The 17,361-nt window shown below is 49.1% G+C and overlaps 1 protein-coding gene across 3 annotated transcripts; it reads left to right on the top strand.

The window, feature by feature from the left end:
- The first annotated feature begins 651 nt into the window (after positions 1-651).
- Positions 652-15,797, top strand: LOC117891444 (BTB/POZ domain-containing protein kctd15). 3 transcript variants are annotated; one of them, XM_034796923.1, is made up of 5 exons: positions 652-763; positions 6,039-6,101; positions 14,284-14,391; positions 14,485-14,984; positions 15,121-15,797. In XM_034796923.1, the coding sequence occupies exons 3-5, from the start codon at positions 14,297-14,299 to the stop codon at positions 15,552-15,554; spliced, it is 1,029 nt and encodes a 342-aa protein (XP_034652814.1). In that variant the 5' UTR covers positions 652-763; positions 6,039-6,101; positions 14,284-14,296; the 3' UTR covers positions 15,555-15,797. The 3 variants fall into 3 exon arrangements, with proteins under 3 accessions (XP_034652814.1, XP_034652812.1, XP_034652813.1); XM_034796921.1 differs by lacking the exon at positions 652-763 and adding an exon at positions 5,510-5,535; XM_034796922.1 differs by lacking the exon at positions 652-763 and adding an exon at positions 5,571-5,849.
- Positions 15,798-17,361: the final 1,564 nt, after the last annotated feature.

The following is a 17,361-nucleotide window of genomic DNA, read 5'->3' as shown; positions in this document are numbered from 1 at the left end:
AGCAGCAGCAGCACCACCAGAGGCTACGCAGCGACAGCGGCTGCGGCAGAGAGCTGAAATCCATCATTGGCGCATGGCCGCAGGTCACATTTGGGTTGAAATATTATAATTACAAGCGGACGCCCCAGGGCAAGGCGAAAGAGCAGAGGAGAGTTGAGAGAAGAGAGGTGAGCGGAGCGGCGTCGTCGTCGTCGTATCCGTCGAACATTGCCATCTCGTGGTCTGACGAGCCAAGGCGTATGAAACAGAGGTGCAACTCAACCGCGGCTCAGAGTACGTTCGCTTGCACTGCCTTACCTGCCATCGAACGTACATTGGCACAAGCTAAGCCCGGTTTGGTAAATGGGCTAACAGCCAATGTGAGCGTGAGAGAGTGAGAGAGGGTGGGAAGGAGAGGAAGAGGATATGGATACTTAGTTGCTGTTGCTGTTCGTCGTCAGCGTCGTTGTTGTTGCGGTTGTGTTTATGTTGCGGCTGATAACATCCTGAGGGCAGGCAGCACAGACTTGTTCGCAGCAAGCTCGATGCAACATGTTCGACAGACCCCACAAAACAAACTGTTTTAGACGCCACAAAACACACGAAGCTCGTTGTCTTTGCACCATGCTCCATGCACTGGGCTCCACGCTCCATCGTAGTGGTTCTGTTCGAGAGTGTTTGAGAGTGTAGCTTGTGGTTCTGTCTCTGTGTCTGCGCGTGTTTGTGTCTTTGTATCTGGATCGGTGTTTGTGTTTTGCTGTTGGAACAACGGACAACGGAACAGGTGAATAACAGTTGATTTTTTTTGTTTTGTTTGCTTTTGTTGCTGCCAGAAACTTGTTGCACGGAGCGAAGCGGCGTGTCAGGACTGTGGGATGGCAGGCAGTCACGTGTTTGCACAAGTGTTGTGCCAAATTAGGTGGCTGGAATGGCGGCGGGGGGCAGGTACATTGCAACAACTGTTGCCACAGCTGCGGCCGGGCATAAATTGCAATTCAGAGGCAGCATAATATAATTTAAAAACAACACTAAAAAGCTTACCCTATAATTACGATCTTGCCACAGAATCACAGTTTTTGTCCCCAAAATGGGTTGTCGAGCAGCTGGTGCCAGGTGACAACCAGGTTGCAGAGGCTGGACATGCCGCTCCATGAGAGACCCTCATTATATGCAAACTGCAAAGGCCGCCAGCCACTCGAGAGCCCGAGCCCAAGCCAGAGCCCAAGCGCAAGCCCCCAACCTATTTTTAACTTCCACATTTTTTGTCCCTCTGCTGCTTCTGCTGTTGCTGCTGCTGCCTCTGCAGTGCCTGGGGCATTCTTGGTTGCATGTTCGAGCAATCCTTTTCCGTTCTTGCAGCCATCTCTCTCTGGCCGCTGGCCTCTGTTCCACCCCTTTCATCCTACGAAACCTGGAAATAAAGAACTGGTCCCTGCTCTTTCTTTCACTCGCTCTTTCGGTATGTTTGCCCTCCCTTTCTGGCCGACTCTCCCATTCATAACTCGCGGCTATATCTTCTTTTTGCGCTATATTCCCCTCATTCCGCTTGTCTTTGGATATCAACTGTCAGTTTTCGAGCTAAAAGCGCCAACGGGCTAGTTTGTAAATCATTAAAATTATGCACACACACACACACACACACATACAGTGCACACTTGAACAGTTATTATTCATGTGTGTGTGTGTGTGTCAGAGTCAGAGTCAGAGTCGAAGAAGTTAGCCAACTGCATAGGAATGAATCATTATGCAGTTAATGACAAGTGTCACGCATTGCTAATGACAAAAGGATGTCGGCAATCGACTCCTGGCCACCATCACTTATAAGTGTCCACAATTAAATTTGATGCCACTCTCACATGAGAGCTTTCACCAGGGGGGGCACTATAATGCCATGGGAGTTCCCTCAAGGGAAAGCGATTTCAGATACTTTTTATGTGCAGCCAAAGAGGCGAACCATCTGCAAGTGCTGATAAGAGAAACGTTGAATGAGTATCTCAAGTATTACTCCACAATCGAGTGCCTACTGTGGCGCGGACATTTCTAAAGAAATGACTCCAGATATGTGTTTGTGATTTGATCCTTAATTCTGGCAGTCTTCTTGTGCCCCAAATTTCCCCCGCCATCACCGCTTTGAGGCGAGCTACAAGCTCGTATATTGTAAAAATAAATTTCATCATGGGGCACTGATGGCTGTAAAATGATTACCATTCAAATGTTAATGTAAATGTTGTGCCACATATGGACGAATGGGTGGCTGTATGGTTGGATGGATGGATGAATTGATGCTTGATATGTGGCCCATGCCCCGCTGCTGCTCCTGCTGCTGCTGCAGTTCGGTCGTGCGTTAAAAATTTAACGCGAATTTCAGGCCGCAGCGGCAAAAATGGCATCATTAAGTAAAAGCCCCGCGGCCAGACATTGTGAATTTTATGAGCCTTTTCATCCACACACTACATACACACTCATGCATATACATATACATATGCATATGTATGCACAGAAATATGTGTGTATGCTGCATATATATTTGTGTTGTGGTTTGCTGTTGCTTTTGCTGCTATTGGTGTTGCTGTTATTGCTGGTGGTGTTCGCCAAGTATCGTTAATAATAAAAAATATATACATCTATTTATACCCCGCAACTTAATGGTAAACAAGGGTATAATGCATTCCCATACAACAGAGTATATGTACAGATACATTTTGAAAGCTTTAAAACTCCATCTTTGATAAAAATTACATGACGATCGGGGTAAATGTTTCATCCAAAGCAAGGAATAAAATTTGGAAAATGTAGCTCATTTTAAGAGAGATTTATTAAGCTCCTGCGCACATTTTCCAAGCCTTAAGATGTGTTCAAGGGACATCCTTTCGTCGACTTGCCGACCCTTGCGTGACTTTTTACTTGTTTAAAGTGCGGAATTTTTCCCTCTGATGAGCTCCCTCCATGCGTGTGCGTGCGTGAGGTGCTGTGTGTGCACAGCCAAACAACACATTCACATTAATAATAGTAATAACAAAAAGTCACAATAATGATGCTGATGATGCTCTGGTGCTGGCAGTAAAATGGGGCAACAAAAAATCTGCGTATATTGTCAGCATATTGTATGCGCTGGCATTTAAATGTTTGTTTGCTGATACCCACTCTCTCCCAGATGCTCTCTGTACATATGCATTTGTATATATTGATTAACACACAAATGCACAAGTCATGAGTAAATATGCAACAACTGTGTGGCGCATGTAGGGACTGTGCATGGCGATGGTGATGGGCTACTTTAAAAAGCCATCAACAAATTATTACAAAACGGCAACGGGCGGAGAAATGTCGCCGCTGATTTCTGCACTCTTTCGTTGATTCATATGTACATATGTACAGATATTCACACATACATATGTACGTACATATATGTTTTATAATGGAGTCCTGCAGATGCTGCAGCTTTTGCTCTGTTCTCATCCCCTCACACTTTCTCTCTTTCTCTTTCTCTGTGACCCCCTTGGGCGATCCAAACAATAAAGCATAAAGCGCGCCGCACACATTTTGTCGAATTATTTTGTTGGCAGTCCGCTCGCGGCTAACTGCAGCAAATTGGCTTGAAATATTGGTATTGCCATATGTATGAGACGTATGTACATATGTACATATGTGACTCTGTGTGTGTGTATGTGTGGGTGTGGGTGGGGGAGTGGTGTGCGTGAGCTTGTGATTAAAAAAATATTTAAAATGGCAAAAACCCAAAGCGACATCCAAATAAAAAGGAATCCCCTGCCAGGCGACTTCTCCATTCTCGTCCCCACCCAGCGGCTCATGCTTGAAACAATAAAAGAGCACGGCCCCCGCTCTACCCTCTCCCCTCTAGCATCGGCACTACTGTTCACCCAACCCAACCCTCCAGCCAGTCTGAATGAGTGAAATGAGCGATAAAATTGCAACAATTTCCACTCGTCGTAGGCCGAAGCTCTGATAAAATATGAAAAATTGAAATGTCAGTGGGGACACGTGCGATGGCAGCGTGAGTGATGCACTAACGGGACTCTGTCCAGCATCGTGTCACGCTGCCATTTCTGTGAGGGATCACGAGGAGCTCGAGCAGCAGCAGCAGCAGCAGCAGTGGCAGCAGTGGCTGGCAGTGGCTGCAGCCGTGTTCAAATAGTGAAATATTATGACGGAGCATTGCATATACTACGAAATGAATGTGACCCGGGGAGATCCAACCCAAACAATTGCCAATGAAAAATGATGCGACAGTGCTGCAGGAGTGGGTTGGGCGCTGGAGCGGAGGAGTGGTGGGCCAGTGGCAGGAAGACGAGTGGGTGTGCGTTGTGGGTGCATGGGTGCTGGCGTTGGGTGGTGGTTGGGCAAGAGTTTGCACTCATTTTAATTACAGCTGCCTAACTGCAGGCCTCACAGAACGCTCCCTCTCCCGCTCAATGCCCATAGCTCTGTCGCTCTCTCTGTCTCTCTGTCTCTCCCTCTCTGTCTCGCTCTCTCTGTCTCTACGCTTTCCCGCTGGCTCTTTGGCTGTGTTTTGAAACATGGCCTGGGGCATATTTATCACAAGTTTTTCTTTGCATTGCCGCGGGGCAACAAAATATTTCAGCTGCCACCGTCTCTGTCCTCCGTCCTCATCCTCGTCGTCGCAGTCGCAGTCGTCGCTCGTTGTGTGCCCCCGGGCGCCGTTGGCTGTTGGCCCGTTCTTCGTGCCATTGCTGCTGGTGCTGCTGGTGGTGCCTGCTTCTTCTTCTGCTTCAAAGTCTCTGGAGCTGATGCCGCACAAAGTTTCATTTCGTTTGGCCGGCGGCTCCAGCGTTCTATGCTTTGTCATTAACACAAGCGCACAAGAACACACACAAATACATTTGCACCCATACATGTGCAGAGGCAAAAGTACATACAATACATAGAAAGAGTGACATCAGACTTTGATATTTACAATTATTGGAAATGGGTAGGCATCGTACACTTGTGTCACAGGGATTCGTACCACTACCAATGCATTGCAATGTTCCGCCATCCATGCATGGCCAACAGATGTGTCCCTGCCCTATGAACTTGTACTTCCACCCACACACACATGCATTTAATCCATTCAACGATTTACAAGCCAGGTCAATTGTTCTATTTACAGTTACCGGGTTAATTGCAACATCGGCTTATGTTGCATGCCACAACCACAACAACAACAACAGCAGCAGCAGCAGCGAGAACAGTGGCAGGCACTTAAACCGGAAATAGACTATTAAACTCACACGCAGCGCACACACACAAGCATTCATACAGCATACACACCTCCACTGGTTCTCTCTCTATCTCTCTCTCTCGCGCGCTCGCTCTCCCTCAAGGTCGTCTACGTACAGAAGACGCCAGCAACGAACTCCACCCGCTGTGTTGTGGCAGCGGTGGGGGAGGCGCACAACTCGAACTCAAACTCAAGTTCGAACGCAACGCGGTCGAGCCGAGCGACAGACGCAACCGCATCGCACAACAACCAACGAACTTGCCGTCCCGAAACTCGTGAACATTTCACAGCCAACATCCGTGAATGCAAGTAAGGTAAAGCTCTCGACTTAACTTGACTTGGCTTGGCTTGACAGTGGCAAAGGCAGCAACACTAGCGGCAAACACTTTCAAACGAAACAGTTGCGCGTTCGCCACAAGCGGAAACGGAAGTAAACATTGAAACGGATAGATAGAACCGCTACGCGCGCGCCTATTTGATATTTAATCAACGTTTTACCCAGAAGCCAGTGACGAGACCCGATTCGATCCACACATCCCACATTGGAGGCGAAAATAAATCAATTATCTGCGCGCGCGTTGTAATAAAAAAGAGTTAAAGTGCATTTCCTAAATATACCGACTTTTTTGTGAGTTCCATAAACCATAACCATCCCTATAAACATTCTCTATCAGCTGCTGATCACGATCTTTATAATTTGAGAGACTATCAGAGATTATTTATTACCAACATTTGAATGTGATAACAGAGAGCTCTTTGATCATCGCATTCTTACATTTCACTAACCCTTCTCCTTCGATTTCTCGTTCCCGCACAGGACTCCGTTTGTTGCATTGGATCAACGATCGCCGTTGACGGTGGATTCCTCCTGCCCCAAACGGTAAGCGAAAACCTTTCAGCCACTGGCCAACAAAGTCCAAGCCGCCTCGAAGCTGCTGGCCAATAAATTAGTTTAAAAAAGATTCTGTAATAAACGAATTTTTGACAACACACAACACAACAACAGCCGAGACAACAACAGCATCGACAGCAGTCCAAGTTGCATGCCACCAGACCTGATTCCCTCACGCTTACCCTTGCCCCTTGTCCCCTGTCCCCCTGTCCGTTGTTGTTCGTTTGGTTTGGTTTGGCCAAAAGTGCCGCAGGCATCTGATTTTCGTCTCTCCCACATGCCAAGTCAGAAAATGTGCGCCATAAACGAAGACTGTTTAAAAAAAAAAAATTATGCGCCTCAAGTGCTCTCTGTGCCCGCACCAAAGGAGAAATAAACAAAAGTAAGAAGAGAGGTGGAGAGGAGAGGAGTGGCGCAGAGTGGAGGAGGGTCTCCGAGGGAGAGAGGCGAAAAAATCATACCCAATACCCTGGAGGCGCTTTTGGGCAACCTTAGCCCGCGGCTGAGTTATGTGTGCAGACGAGAACGAGTCGCATTATTTTTTCTACCTTAAAGGCTATAAAATACGATGGTGCTCTGCCAGATGGTGCGGAGAAGGGGATGGACCAGGCGCTGGTGGGGATGTAGCAGGAGGGGCAGCTGTGACCGGTTGGCTGGTTGGTTTGGCTTTGGCTTCGGCTTTCGTTGTATTGTGGCTGGTCGAAAACTAAGCGGCCAAAAGATGACCCCTCGGGCCAGAGTACATACCGAAATACAACACAATTTTTGTTTAGCAAGGGAATCGACGGTCCGTGAGAGTCGTCCTCCATCCCTCCGTCCCTCTGTCCGTCTGCCCATTGAGCCGGAGCCAAGTCATGAGGCAAAGTTCAAAGCGGGAGAGCTGCATTCTGCGGATTTGTATTCAAATAGGGAAACCCGCACAAGGAGGAGGAGCAAGGAGCGACCTTCGCTGGTCTTCCTTCTCCCTCTCGCGCTCACTATCTCTCTCTTAGTTTGTCGCTGTGGCTGTGTCTCGTGCCTCGTGTGGAAGCAACTGGTTTTTGGGTTTGGTTTCATCTTGTGCTCGTTTCGCTTTACTTTTTGCATGCCTGCCACAAAAAGTGCCCTTCGCCGTGTGCGAGTGGGCGGAGCCGCAGTCAAAGTCTTGTTTGTTTGTCTGTCTGTTTGCCAGCTTCGCTGTGCCACAATTCGCGGCAGGCAGGGCCTTTCCCCATTGTCGCTTTCGGCTTCTGCCGCCTGCTCCACTGCCTGCGCCGCTTCGGCAGCTAATTTGTTTTCATTCTGCGGATTCAGGCTTCAGCTACTTGGATTCGCGTTTACATAGTCTATACCTGCCACTGCTGCTGCTACTGTTCCAGCCACTGCCGCTGCCACTTCTCCTCCTCCAGTTGCAAAGTGATTTCCATTACGTGCCAATAGTCAAAGGCTGCGGCTGCGACTGCGGCTGTGGCTGGATTTGAATGACTGCCTTCCCTGCCCGTCGAAGGACTGCGCTGTAGCCGGAGCACAAAAGCTCTTAACACTCTGTGTGTTAATTAAGCTGAAATTCGGCATCATTACCAGCATCAACATGGCGCTGCAATTTGCCACTCAGCAGCAAGGCAACTAACTACTCAGTGTGGTGGCACGACTATGGATTGACCTCTTAATGGAGATGATAGGACTCTTTGATGACTTCTGGGCGACCAACAATCAAGCTTATAATAACTAATGGAATTCTCTTCAAAAATATGTGTTCTTGTAGCTATTTCGTATGGCTTCTCCGCATAAAATACTCTTTGTTATTCACTCCATTGATTTGTTGTTAAATTTCAAACTAAATCCACAGACTTTATCTAATAAATTTGGATTGTAAGTTGGCTAAAATTCTGAAGACTGTACTTGTAGTTCCCGCTCATAAGTCTCGTTTATTTTCTTCTCATATTTTATTTCTCATATTTCCCCTCGTATTTACAAATCGTGCATGCCCTTGGTGTACCCTCTTGAGTAGTCGAACTCGAATGGGTGCTGCACCTGCCGCCGCTGCCACTGAAAATGGCAAGTCCGTATTGCTTCAGTGGCCTTTGTGTTGCATCTGCATTTGGCGCGGCTGCAACTGTGGCTGTAGCAGTGGCAGTGGCTGAGATATGCGATATGCACACTCAAATTGCACCAATTAGGCCTCCTGCCTCCTGCCCCGCTGCCTGTGCAACTGCCAGTTGCAGTTGCAGTGGCAGGACTCGTGAGGATATGGCTGAATGACTTCCGATTCGAATGGCTGCGCCGCTCATTGTTTGAGCTCTGGTGAAGCGGAAATTTGGCTGGTAATTATTATGTACACTTGATTAAGTATCACTGGCAATCACTGGGGCTCCATAGCACTATTGCTACCCTCCACTGTCGCTGCATCGACCCCATTCCTGGTGTTGGTGCTGTGGCACAACGCTGCGTATGCGCAATGTTTGCCTTTACGGCAATTTCGCAAACGTTTTCCCTGCGTTATCCTTTGCGCTTTTGACTTACAATTCAATTTTCGAATTTAGCAGAAATAAAAACAAGGTAGAGATACAGATCCAAACACAAACACTCGCACGCTACTATCCAGATAGAATATATTCTCCTCCTCCTCTGAATATATTTATTCTTGTTTTCCTTGTCGTCCTGTCGTCGTGCTGCTGCTGCTGTTGGTACAGCTCCTTTTTTTGTTGTACTCTCTGCCCTGTGCCATGTGCCGGGAATTGTCTGCCAGCGAGCGAGTTGCCTGAGTAATGTTTGCTCTGCATATGTGGAGCTCGCTCGCTCCTCCGCTCCACCTCACCCTCTTCCTCCTCTGCTGATGCTGATGCTGCTGCTGAGTGAGCCATATGCAGCGCAATCGTCGTTTTTATTTAATATTTTCTAATAAATTTTTCAAAGTTTATTTTTGAAAGCCTCGCAGCGTTTTAATATCTGCTGCTTCAGTGTATGTACGAGCATGCCGGGACTCCAGTTACTCACTCACTCACTCAACTTTTCCCCAGACTTCGTTTCCACACAAACACAAATGCATATCCACACACACACACACGTATGTGTGTGTATATACAAATATTTCATACATATATCGCATATATTTGTACAATTTGCCATGCCATGGCCCACACAGTCTGCAACTTTGGCCAACAATTTTCGTAGCTGCGGCAGGCAACAGTGCAGGGCACAGGGCACGGTGCACGGAGCACGGAGCACAGAGCGGAGCGTGGACTGATTTCCCATATGCCGCAGTTCCATCTAAAGCTTCAGCTCCATCTCCAGTTCCAGTTACAGCTTCGGCTTCAGCTCCAACTCCAACTCCTGCCTCAGTTTGTGGACCCTTTGGGCAAAAGACGCCGACGAGGACGCCAAAGTTGTGTGCCTGTGTGTGTGTGTGTGTGTGTGTGTGTATGTGTGTGTGTGTGGGGCACTGCAACCCGACTCCGACTCCTAGTTCTGGCTTTTTGTGTTTTACTTTGGCTCTGGCCAACTTTTTCATTTGCCTGCTCATCAGCGTTTTGATTTTTGGGTTCTTGCTTTTTGGCCAACTGCGAGACGAGCGCAAGTCGTGCTGGGGGAGCCATCACTTGAGGCATTGGATTCTTTGCAACATGCCCCAAGGACATTTTGCCGATTTCTTTTTTGCTCTCTCTCTCGCTCTCTCTATGTGTGTGTGTGTGTGTGTGTTAACTTTATGTTTATCTTGGTTATATACACAAACCGCTCCACATTCCCTTATCTCAGGCGCTCTTCCTCCCACTCTCACTCTACATTTTTGGTTCTCCCTGGAGTCGTAAGTTTTGGGTTCTTATGCGCCCCATGAATAAGTCTTTGCCTAATTGGAACTCCCTTGCCCCGTTCCCCTACACAGCGTTAGCCCCGCCCCGCAAACATAATCTTGCCTCGTGCTGCTGCTGCTGCTGCTGCAAGTGTTGCAGTTTGCAGATAAATCTTCTCATAAACCATACACACGCACAAGCTGTGCCTCGGAGAAGGGTTCTCAATGTTTTCATATTAACTTTCGAGGTGGAATCCACTGCTGCTGCTGCTGCAGCAACAACCACCGACGCCGACGCCAGCGTCGACCGAGTCGCACAGCTTGTGCCGCAAGCGTTTTAAAATTGAGATAAGATTTTGCCTCGAAAACTTTCGTTTTGCTTCGTTTTCTCTTTTTTTTTGTATTTTTCTATATATATTTTTTTTTGTTCTTCTCTGGAGAGGAGCAATGCCTGGGGAGCATTGGGGCTGTGAGACCGAGAAGAACTTTGGGTATGATATCTTTAAATGCAGGCAGAGCACACACACACACACACATATGGCAGAGAGGGGATGGTAAGCCAAAGCCAGGAACGGACACGACTCTCGACTTACCTACCAATCGCAAAAGTTCTGCCTGCCCTTCCTGTGCCAAAGCTAGAGTTTGAGCGGGAGTTGGCAGGCGAATCCTTTCCCTGCCTTGCCCTGCTTTGCCGCTGCGGTTGCTGCCTCTTTTGTTGTTGTTTCTGTTGCTCCGCCTGCTGCTGCTGCTGCTTGTGCTGCTTGCTTGCTTCTCCGCTCGTTGCCCTTGGCGCTGCAAGGATAAATGAATGAGGAGGCTCCCCATACACATGCATGGACTCGCATGTAAATCCAGCAAAGCCCTAGAGGACACCCACGGACCAGTGGAAGAGCAAAGGAGGAGCGGAGGGATGAAAACCCCAAGTTTCAATCCCAAACACCAAGCACCTTACTCGGCTACAGTGGAGCCCCGGCACAGGCGACCAAATGCGGCACAGAGCGAGTGGCGGCCATTGATTGGAATGGGCATGCATGGACGGGACTTGTCTGTAGTAATACGTCGCCTTGGGAGGAGCAGGAGCAGCAGCAGGAGCTGGAGCACAAGCAGGACCTCGGCTTGGCTTGCTTTCCTTGCTTGGTTTCGTTCCGTATCCATCCATGATTTCCGCACTAATTCCAAACGATCGCCGGGGGCCTAGTCAGCTTTTGCCCTTTTTCGCCTCCTCTCGCTCTGCCTTAGCTGCCACATGGCTAACTCTCTCTCTCTCTGTTGCTCTCTCTCTCTCTATCTTGCCCTCTCTTGCAACCAGGACACTCACGCTGTCTGGTCTGGCCTTTGTGTGCGGAAGGTTGGCTGGCCGCAGGACATTTTCTAGGGTTACATAGTCAGCGTCGCAGTCGCAGTCGTCAACGTCTGATGCGACCTCATACCCTGCCCCCCCACTCTCTCTCCTGTGTGTTTCCACCTTTATCTGTGTCTGTATGTGTTTGGGGGGGTGCACTTTAGCTCATTTCTTGGCTTTTGTTTTCGCTTTTGTCCTGGTTTTGGGAGGGACTTTGCTCGGGCGATAACTACGCAGACCCTGGACCACAAGTCGTGGTCGTAGTCGTGTTGTTTGGGGAATTGCCTGGGCAGCACCATGTCCACCCCACCATAAGGATTCACCATCGAACATTGAGCATTGAGCATTGAGCATGTGCCAACGGCCACTTTTGTCCATAATTCCTTTTTGGAAAATGTTTCGCCCCCAAGCAAAGAGGCAGCCGCAAAAGAGGAGCTGAGGAGCAGCAGCAGCAGCAATCTGGACCGAGACCGAGACCCACCTCAATCCGAACAATGCCAAACTAATAAGCTCAGTCGGAGTGGCACTGCCACCTCCTGCCCTCCGTGTGTCTTCTGCTGTGTCTGCCGCTTGTGGAAATGAAAATGGACGAAGGAAATTCTCAGTGCTGCAACGAATGAAGATATTTCCCGGCCATGTGCAATGCCAAGAGTTAATGGCAGCTCCAGCTGCAGCTTCGAAGAGATGTCAGAGGACTCACGCCTCACGCGCTCATCTCTCACAGTCGACTCGGCTCGACAGCAATGAGACTCCGGCTCAAGTGTAACCAAAGGCGCTGCGAATAACTCTGCCAGCTCCGCCCTCTTTGCAGCCCCAGTCCGGTTCGTTCTCTTCCAGCTTACCTTGCCGCATGCTGCAACTGCCTATGCTTATGCGGCTCTGCACTGCTCTGCTCTGCTGAGCTCATCCTGCTGCTAGACGGCATAGAAAAGATACAGCCTCGGGCGATAATGGACTAGAATAGGATGCAAACTGCAGTGGTTGTCTTATATACAATACCGTTAGGCTCTGGGTGTCCACATGTCCACATATCCATGTGTGTGTAGTGTGTGTGTGTGTGGTGTGTGTGGTGTGTGTGTGTGTGTCGTTGTTGTTCCACCTGCTCAAGTGGGCCGCAAAGCAATTGAAATTGAATTGTTTGTGTGGCAAGAGGCAGAGGCAGAAGCAGAGGCGGAGGCACTGGCATTGCATATTTTGTGGCTGCAGCAGGACAGCAGAATTGTTGAAGGGAGAGTGGTGGCTAGGGGGAATGTTTTATGATATAGAGGCAGGGGGCAGCTGCCAGGGACTGGCACTGGGGCACCTATTAAGCCATTTTGCCATAAACGAATATCCAATGTTTGATTGAACGCATTACTCACGCTTTATAATTGCCATAAATTAATAAAAACCCTCAGTTTATTTCTGTGGATAGTCTCTTCCTTTCCCTCTGCTGGCCACACACAAACCCCTCCAGTTGTTGTAGCTGTGTGCCAGCCATGAGAATGCCTTGCAGACATTTATTTTGTGCAATTTTTTGCGGGTCTGCTCTTGGTTTTTATTTTTATTTGCCATAAACCCCTCTCTCTCTCTCTCCTTAGCACTCTGGAGTTTGCCCTCTCTATGGCTTACCTCTCGTTCCCCTTCCGTGCTCATTCGCATTTGAATGTTCATGTAGTTAAAGTTAATCAAATCGTAATTACCCAGCCCCCGCCCCAACCGCAGTCACAACCCCAATCCAAGCCACAGAAACAGCCACAGCCACAGCCCCAGATCCCGTCGGAGTGCCGCGGGGTCTCAAACATTCAGAGAAAAAAACGCAAACTTGTTTAGGAGAGATGCCAGCTGAAGTGTAGATAGAACAGGGCGAAGATCGGATGCTCTTTGGAGAGCAAATCAATGGGAAAAAGGGTCGAAATTGAACTCCCCAATTGGTATGCTCTTAAGAGAAGCTCCCCTTCGATTGCAGATCAAGTGTAACTCTTGCTTTCCATCAGCTGTCGCTTAATTAGCATGAAAACTTCAATAAACTGCGGTGAGAGCATCGCTCCGTCCGTCCATCGGTCAGTCAGTCTCGGACTCCGGTTAATGTGCAAAAAAACATGAGGCACATTTGTCATACTGCGACGAGTATGGGTAAAGGCTAAACCCGTTCGAGTGCTCCGCCTGATTGAGTTTTATTAATTTGTGTCTGTGTCTCGGGAGAGTCGGGGAAGGGAAACTGAAACTGAAACTGATCCTGATGAAACGAATGATGATGATTTGATGTGGAGGCAGCTGCACGAATGAGTACGGATAGAGATAGCTGCAAGGCCCTCTTGGTATTTGGTGGGGCAGCATTCCCCATTGCGTATACGTGCAGGGGGGGAGCGGCACGCATTCGACTGACACATCATAATTAGTGCAGGGTCCCACATGGCCACCATTGCAGCTCCCCTAACCTTCCACCCACATCCATAACGATGCTCCGAACAATGTGATTTTCGTGTGAAAATCGACTTGCAACACTTGCGGCTAAATGACGGCAGCGGCTGCGGCTGCGGCAGCACAGGCACAGAGTCATCCACGGCCAGAGCGATGCATTCGATGGCCGTTAACATTAACTGCATCCCCCAGCCCCGCCTCCATCACCGATGGCGGTACGGCGATTTTGTCTTGCCCACGACCCAAGCTGCGGAGAGTCGATCGCCCGCGGGGTGGACGGATCGTTGTGTGCCCCAATGGAAACGCAATGAAAAACCAAATATTCCCACACAATCGGCCCAAGACTATGGGCCATATGAAATATATATGTACCCAAGCCAGACTGTCTCCCCCCCTCTCTCTCTCTCTCTCTATCCCTCTCTGTGTGTGAACCTTTATGGGGAACGGAACGAGCCCTGTGGATGGCTGTGTGGCTGCAAGCGTTGCTGCATTTTCGTTGTCACGTTTGCTGTCCTTCAACGTTGTTGGAGTCCCAAATTGGTTCTCATGATTAGTTTTATTATGTGTGTGTATGGAGAGTGGTTGCGGTTGTGTGTGTGGCTTTCGATCTGTTTTGCAAGCTAATCAAACTATTTGGTTAATTAATGAAATTGCAGGAAAAAATGCGATATGGATCGAGAGCGCGAAAGAGATGTCAAGGCCCTGGAGCCACGCGACTTGTCATCCACGGGCCGCATTTACGCCAGAAGCGACATTAAAATCAGGTGAGTCCTCGATGGCAACACACACACAAACCATTCATTCCCCTATCCTCGGGCAAAACTCATTCGTAATTCGTAAATTCGTATCGCTGGCAGTGCTTCACCCACCGTCTCGCCAACGATCTCAAATTCCTCTTCGCCCACACCGACGCCACCCGCCAGTTCCTCAGTGACGCCGCTGGGGCTGCCGGGGGCGGCGGCGGCCGCTGCCGCTGTGGCAGCTGCTGCAGCCGGAGGCGCCGGCTCGGCGGGGGCCAGTTCCTATTTGCATGGCAACCACAAGCCCATCACAGGCATACCCTGCGTGGCGGCCGCCTCCCGCTACACGGCACCCGTGCACATCGATGTGGGCGGCACCATCTACACCAGCTCCCTGGAGACGCTCACCAAGTATCCGGAATCGAAGCTGGCGAAGCTGTTCAACGGCCAGATACCGATTGTGCTGGACTCGCTGAAGCAGCACTACTTCATCGATCGCGATGGTGGCATGTTCCGTCACATTCTGAACTTTATGAGAAACTCAAGACTTCTGGTGGCCGAGGACTTTCCCGATCTGGAGCTGCTGCTGGAGGAGGCACGCTACTACGAAGTGGAACGTAAGTAACCAGCCAACCACCTCGTTGTCCCACTCTTCCCACAGTTTACAGGGAGTTAATTTGCGTTTTATCCCCCCCATTCCTCTTGCTCTCCGTCTCCTGCTCTGGATGGATGATGTTTACGTGGCGCCTGCAGCGATGATTAAGCAGCTGGAGAGCATGCGCAAGGATCGTGTACGCAATGGGAACTATTTGGTGGCGCCACCCACTCCACCGGCACGCCACATTAAGACAAGCCCACGGACCAGCACGTCGAATGACTGCAATTACGAGGTCGTGGCTCTGCACATCTCGCCGGACCTGGGCGAGCGCATAATGCTGTCGGCGGAACGGGCGCTGCTCGATGAACTCTTCCCGGAGGCCAGCCAGGCGACACAGTCGAGTCGCAGCGGCGTGTCCTGGAACCAGGGTGACTGGGGGCAAATCATCCGCTTTCCCCTCAATGGCTACTGTAAGCTGAATTCGGTCCAGGTGCTGACGCGCCTCCTCAATGCCGGCTTCACCATCGAGGCCAGTGTCGGGGGGCAGCAGTTCTCCGAGTATCTGCTGGCGCGGCGCGTTCCAATGTGATAGGCTCATGCTCCTGCTCCTGCTCCTGCTCTAGCTCCAGCTCCAGCTACGGCTCCTACTCCATCTGCATATGCAGATGCAGATGCTTCTGTGTCTGGTGCGGGTTTGGCCAGCAGCAGCAGCAGCAGCAGTCGCGGCCAAGTCTCTCTGCGGCGAGGGCGTGTAATCCATGTACGAACTAGGCACTAATTGCTGCTCTAAGGGCAGGTGGCATGTGGCAACTGGCATGTGGCAACTGGCATGTGGGTCTTTCTGTGGGGGGCGGGTTAATCGTAAGAAGAGCGCCTTGCCGCTGTGTAGTTTGTCTTTTATGCTTAGATCCTATGCTGGGGATGCGAGATTTGAATCCAAATGTTATTTAATGTTTATCAATTAAGTTTGCTGGGCCATGCCCACACTCACACACACACAAGCACACGCCGCCCACGCCCAACAAAACACACTCAGACACACACACAGAGACACACTCATGAGTTTAGTATTCTTTAGGATTTAGTGGGCCAAGAGCCCAGCACTGATTTTGTTTTTTAAAAATTGCTTTTAAGTCGTACAGAATATTGTTTTCCTCTAAGTACCGCCTACAAAGCTACAACTAACTTGAGTTATTTAATTGAATAAAATTAGCCAGACAACCCCAAAAAGAGATTGTCTTAATGTAGTACACATCCACACGCACTCCCGCTGGGAGTGATTCCTCCTCGCATCCACATCAAACATCCACACCACAAAACTATCGTAAATTAACATTAATCATAATTGATGTAATTGAACTTTTATGAAAGTAAAACAAAACTATGGATAACTTTTTCAATATATACGAACCGATGTCTAAATAGTCTACACCACTTATAATACACATCCAATTACATGCAGATACCACGAGTATACACATAGATGCAACAAGATATTCAACAAACTGCAGTTTGTGCCCCACGTCCCCCCTCTATAGCAGATCCATTCGAAATGTCTCATTGAATAATTAAATAAAGCAAAACAGAAATTATGTGTACTTCAGGTTGTGTTTTCTTCCCACCTTTGGGGTGCATCATTTGCATTTCAGTGGGACCGCAGCGCGAAAAGTGTTGCCACAAAGCGACCAACGTATAGCCTGCTTTTGAGCTGGCGATTTAAACTATTTCCGTTTCTAATTTCAATCAGCCTTCTTTTGGGAGACCAAACCTGGATTATGCTTGCCTATTGTTGGGCTGCCACGAAAGTTAACTGAGGTGAGTCACAAAATTAGGTCCAAACGAGAAGGGACGTGTGAGACGCTTCTTACGCGTCACAACTTTTATACGCGGCACTCAGTACTACAGCTGGAACTTAGCGGTTATTTGTCAAATTTTACATATTTTCTTCATCTGTCATCTACATCAACAACACTACTCACGCCAACAAGCTCCTTTAGCTCGCCACCCTCCCCTAGAAACACACACTGCAGAGTCAGGGCAGAGTCGCGGCAGAGGCAGCGGCAGAGACGTGTCAGGGGCAGAGGCCAATAAACTGAAGTATCTTTTGGGGGCTGCTTTTGTTCTCAAAAGGATAGCATACTTTCAGGCTGAAAAGTTCCCAATTACAAAATAGCGTGGAAAGCCATATCCTGCAGTCCTTGTGGTCCTTGATGGACTCAAGCGATACAGGAGACTCGTACCTTCGCCAGGAGGCATGCCATGTCCTGATCCGACAGGAAACAGCCGAGTTATAGCGTTGAAGGGGATTATATAGAAAAACAATATTCAAATGGCATTATCCTTAATGTCCTAGCACCCGAAGTGATCCGGGACATTTTTCCGATCCCGAGGAGGCG

The sequence above is a fragment of the Drosophila subobscura genome, chromosome E (genome assembly GCF_008121235.1).
Source record: "Drosophila subobscura isolate 14011-0131.10 chromosome E, UCBerk_Dsub_1.0, whole genome shotgun sequence".
NCBI lineage: Eukaryota > Metazoa > Arthropoda > Insecta > Diptera > Drosophilidae > Drosophila > Drosophila subobscura.
This window is presented reverse-complemented; position numbering and strand designations above follow the sequence as displayed.

Excerpts from the sequence above, each read along its gene's own strand:
- LOC117891444 (XM_034796921.1), top strand. Across the intron at positions 14,392-14,484 it reads AGAAGCGACATTAAAATCAG|TGCTTCACCCACCGTCTCGC; the intron begins GTGAGTCCTCGA and ends TATCGCTGGCAG. Across the intron at positions 14,985-15,120 it reads ACGCTACTACGAAGTGGAAC|CGATGATTAAGCAGCTGGAG; the intron begins GTAAGTAACCAG and ends TGGCGCCTGCAG.